Genomic DNA, 4,844 nt, shown 5'->3' on the forward strand with positions numbered 1-4,844 from the left:
CCTCCTCCCAGCTCTGTCCATCCTTGTTTTTTTCTGAGCGGCGGCCATGTTCACGGTAAAAGGCAGGCATGGGAGTTGCTTTGAAATTGAGATTTCTCCGTAGCTGTTTGATCTCTGATTCTTTCTTTTCCTCCACATAGCACAAATAAAGTAATTGTCATCTAACTCTTGCCGATGACATGTTACACTCCCTCGGTTTCTATTTGTTTGTCTTAATTTCCTTGTTAGTTCGTTTCAAAAGGATTGCCTCTTTCTTTTTTTGGCAACTCTGTAATTCCATGACTTTTAAAGAGCTAACATTTAACAATTAGCAGCCTATGATTCTCCGTATTAATTGGACCTATTTCCGTTAGTCACAAGAATCAGACCCTGGGTTTATTACCTGTTTTCTCGCTTGGAGCTGACGTGTTTCTTCCTCTTTGGTATGCACTTTCTCCTCTAGCTTCATAAAGAACTGAAATCAATATCAAAGACTTCTTTTAGGTTTTATACGACGTTTGAACTTTATCGAGTAGACACAAGAAATTGGTCCTTTTTTCTTTCCTTTTCCTGGCCCGCTCTTCTATTTTGAAGCAGAAACTAGATCCATTCTGTTTCACGACTGAATGACATGAATTTACACTCTCCTTATCTCTGTACAGCAATAATATGTCTAAGATATACGTTTATGAACACAATATGGACTTAAAGCTCAAAATTTCTCTACGATATATACATGTTTACACTTTGATATAATCTATGGCTAACTTTCTCTGTACAGGAAGCACGAGAAGCGACAACCTTTCTTGCTATTGGCTATTCTTCAGTGCTACATCATTCAATAAAAAACGAGGATGAGAAAAATAGGATGAATCAGTGCTACCAAAATATCCCACATTTTCAACATGGTAAAGCAGCATACCTTTTATGTTGATTAAGTACATTAGCTTTTGAACTCGAAGAAACCTGTATAAAGCAAGTTATTTGTTACCATAAAATTCGATGATCAATTTAAGAATAACTGAAGAACAATCTAACTAAAAAGAAAGTTAAGTAATAGTTCAACGGCATTGAAGATTCTCTTATTCAAATTTCAGGTTTGAAAGGATGTTAGGAAGTTGAAGTTTAATGAGAATCAAAGTTCCCAACCATGCCATTCCAGATAACCAAATTAAATTTGAACAAACCTGTTACCGGTGTACACCTTATCACCTAGACCAACGAGATTTAAACAACATAGGGCCCTACGGAAGTATGCTGCATAACATGCATACCTAATGTCAATGAAATGAGCCCTAAAGGACCTCATAGTAGCAGGACCAAGGTACAAGATGATCTATACTACCCTTTAGTGTCAATGTTTCCTTCGATCAAGGATTGCAAGACAGAACTCCACCATTCTCCCCTTTTTATTGGTTTTAATTTTTTGAAAGGTAAAATCGTTTGTCCAACAAAGGGGATTTGAGTCATAAAATGACAGGAGAGTGCTTGCTTCTACCATAAACCAGTAAAACAACTTGTAAAAAAATTTACAAACAAGCTTTACTTTCATGTGAGAACAGTAGGCTAAGTGCATGGATTTGATGTTACCTAGTTTCAACACAGGAAAACAGAAAATAACTGAAGAAATAGGAAGACACTTGTGAAAGGTGAAATTTGGCGATCTGAATGCTCATTATTTGAGACCTGTTATAATACCTTGATTTTTTCTGAGCGGTGGTCAGGTTCACGGTAGAAGGCGGGCATGGGATTTGCTTTGAAATTGAGATTTCTCCATAGCTATTTGATCTCTGCTTCTTTCTTTTCCTGCACATAGCACAACGTAAATCAAACGAACAGTCAGCATTTCTTTTCCTGCACATAGCACAAAGTAAATCAAACGAACAACCAGCATGAAGTAAATCAAACAAACAGTCAGTATTTCTAGCTTCTGATAAAATAATTGTCATCTAACTCTTGCCAATGATATTTTACACACCCTCGGTTTCAATTTGTTCGTCTTACTTTCCTTGTTAGTCCGTTTCAAAAAGATTGCATCTTCCTTTTTTTGGCAACTCTTTAATTCCAAATGACACAATTAAGACCACATGAATTTAATGAGATAACACTCAACAATTAGCAGCCTATGATTCTCCATATTAATTTGGACCTGTTTTCATTAGTCACAACAATTAGACCCCGGGTTTATTACCTGGGTTCTTGCTTGGAGCTGACGTGTTTCTTCCTCTTTGGCATGCACTTTCTCCTCAATCTTCATAAAGAACTGAAATCAATATCAAAAACTTCTTTTAGGTTTTATACGACGTTTTATAAGACACAAGAAATTGATCCTTGCCTCTTTCCTTTTCTGGGCCCGCTCTTCAGTTTTGAAACAGAAACTAGATCCATTCTGTTTCACACCTGGTTTACATGAATTTACACTCTCCTTATCCCTGTACAACAAAAATATGTCTAAGATATATGTTTATGAACACAATATGGAGTTAAAGCTCAAAATTTCTCCACGATATATACCTGTTTACATTTTGATATAATCTATGGCTAACTTTCTCTGTACAGGAAGCACGAGAAGCGACAACCTTTCTTGCTATTGGTTGTTCTTCAGTGCTACATCATTCAATAATAAACGAGGTTGAGAAAAATAGGATGAATCAGTGCTACCAAAATATCCCACATTTTCAACATGGTAAAGCAGCATACCTTTTATGTTGATTAAGTACATTAGCTTTTGAACCCGAAGAAACCTGTATAAAGCAAGTTATTTGTTACCATAAAATTCGATGATCAATTTAAAAATAACTGAAGAACAATCTAACTAAAAAGAAAGTTAGGTAATAGTTCAACGGCTATAACCAATTCTTTTGAACTATTACTTAACTTTCTTTTTAGTTAGATTGTTCTTCAGTTATTCTTAAATTGATCATCGAATTTTACGGTAACAGATATCTTGCTTTATACAGGTTTCTTCGGGTTCAAAAACTAATGTACTTAATCAACATAAAAGGTATGCTGCTTTACTATGTTGAAAATGTGGGATATTTTGGTAGCACTGATTCATCCTATTTTTCTCAACCTCACTTATTATTGAATGATGTAGCACTGAAGAACAGCCAATAGCAAGAAAGGTTGTCGCTTCTCGTGTTTCTTGTATAGGGAAAGTTAGCCATAGATTATATCAAAGTGTAAACAGGTATATATCGTGGAGAAATTTTGAGCTTTAACTCCATATTGTGTTCATAACATATATCTTAGACATATTATTGTTGTATAGGGATAAGGAGAGTGTAAATTCATGTCAACCAGGCGTGAAACAGAATGAATCTAGTTTCTGTTTCAAAATTGAAGAGCGGGCCAAGAAAAGGAAAGAGGCAAGGACCAATTTCTTGTGTCTTATAAAACGTCGTATAAAACCTAAAAGAAGTTTTTGATATTGATTTCAGTTCTTTATGAAGATTGAGGAGAAAGTGCATGCCAAAGAGGAAGAAACACGTCAGCTCCAAGCAAGAACCCAGGAAATAAACCCGGGGTCTGATTGTTGTGACTAACGAAAATAGGTCCAAATTAATATGGAGAATCATAGGCTGCTAATTGTTGAGTGTTAGCTCTTTAAAGTCATATGATATATCGTGTGGTCTTAATTGTGTCATGTGGAAATTTGGAGTGGCTGCTCTGTCATGATTTTCAACAAAGCATGCAGAATGGCCAATCTCATTAACATGCTCAAAGTCCCCCTCATAATCTGTATTCTCAGATCCATCATTACTAGCTTGAGAATCAGCCCCATCCTAACAGTCGGATGAACTCTGGCTTAGAAGTGCCCTTCTTCTAAAAAACTCCTCAAAATATGCCTTTTTCTCAGTTACAGAACCTGGCTTGAAGTATTTCTCAACCTCTTCAAGATACCTGTTGTGTGTGAAAGAAGACCTCCTCTCCTAACATAAAGCTTCATTCTCAAATTTACCGAATGAGATAGATCCAGATTGCCACGAATCTGCCTGTCAATTTTGGTAAGTAAATAAAGATCAGGTTGAAAGTAAAAGAGCCACATAGATTTAGTTGTCATGGAAAATCTTCATCCCCCCCCTAATGGTCTTCTAATTAGTAATGTCTCAGGTAGTGTATCCTAACATGCTTAAACAGACATTCTTATGAGATAACGAAACTCTCAAAATCTTTTCCACTAAAAGTTCAGCGTAACAAAGCCTCAATCAATGAGCAAGTATGTTTCCTAGAAAGTACCCAAGGCAGGATTTGAAGTAACACACGAAGAAGTTGAAAGGGGTTCAACATCCCAATTAACTAAAGCATAAGAACAACAAATTTTTCTAATAAATCCAGCAGCAACATATAAGAGAACAATACAATTAAGAACAAAAAATTAACCATAGAAATGCATTTGAAAATGACAGTAACAAAGAGTAAGATCCAATAGAAGCTTCACCTAAAAACTAAGCCTAAATGGTTCTTCAATACCACCTACCATTTCAAAACTGATCCTTCTTTAAAACACCTTCCTGCATTTTCCAAGAACAAAATCTTACAACTCTGGCAAAAACAAAACAACAAAAAACCAAACACCCCATCACTTAACCAAACACCCCATCACTTAAAAATACAATCTTTCACTAAACATCATCAAAATGGACCAAAATGAAATCCTGCAGATACCAAAATCTTAAAAATCTAGAAAAAAATACACCACAAAAAAAAATTAAAAAAGAAAAATCAAACACCCCATCACTTGAGAATAGTCTTTCACTATTCCTTACATAAACATCATTAAAATGGATCAAAGAAACGGAATTATACAGAGAGAAGAGCAAGAAAATCTCAAAATTCTGAAAAATGCATCACAAAACAAAAAA

General features: G+C 35.3%; 1 protein-coding gene across 25 annotated transcripts; it reads right to left on the reverse strand.

The window, feature by feature from the left end:
* On the reverse strand, nt 1–4,827 carry LOC124893665. 25 transcript variants are annotated; one of them, XM_047404572.1, is made up of 7 exons: nt 4,421–4,817; nt 2,680–2,723; nt 2,171–2,586; nt 1,678–1,785; nt 902–945; nt 383–454; nt 1–130 (listed from the first exon to the last, which is right to left on the reverse strand). In XM_047404572.1, exons 3-7 carry the CDS (start codon nt 2,212–2,214, stop codon nt 51–53), a joined length of 348 nt encoding a protein of 115 aa, XP_047260528.1. In that variant the 5' UTR covers nt 2,215–2,586; nt 2,680–2,723; nt 4,421–4,817; the 3' UTR covers nt 1–50. The 25 variants fall into 25 exon arrangements, 2 of the variants coding, with proteins under 2 accessions (XP_047260528.1, XP_047260529.1); XR_007050852.1 differs by lacking the exon at nt 902–945 and having other exon boundaries at nt 4,421–4,827; XR_007050850.1 differs by lacking the exons at nt 2,171–2,586; nt 2,680–2,723 and adding an exon at nt 781–808 and having other exon boundaries at nt 4,421–4,812.
* Nucleotides 4,828–4,844: the final 17 nt, after the last annotated feature.

Source organism: Capsicum annuum, unplaced genomic scaffold, assembly GCF_002878395.1.
Source record: "Capsicum annuum cultivar UCD-10X-F1 unplaced genomic scaffold, UCD10Xv1.1 ctg63415, whole genome shotgun sequence".
In the NCBI taxonomy this organism is placed as follows: domain Eukaryota; kingdom Viridiplantae; phylum Streptophyta; class Magnoliopsida; order Solanales; family Solanaceae; genus Capsicum; species Capsicum annuum.

Coding starts and splice junctions, on each gene's coding strand:
- LOC124893665 (XM_047404572.1), bottom strand. CDS start 2,214: ATGCCAAAGAGGAAGAAACACGTCAGCTCCAAGCAAGAACCCAG. Junction 1,786..2,170: donor AGCTCCAAGCAAGAACCCAG/GTAATAAACCCG, acceptor TGCTATGTGCAG/GAAAAGAAAGAAGCAGAGAT. Junction 131..382: donor AGCTCCAAGCGAGAAAACAG/GTAATAAACCCA, acceptor TGCTATGTGGAG/GAAAAGAAAGAATCAGAGAT.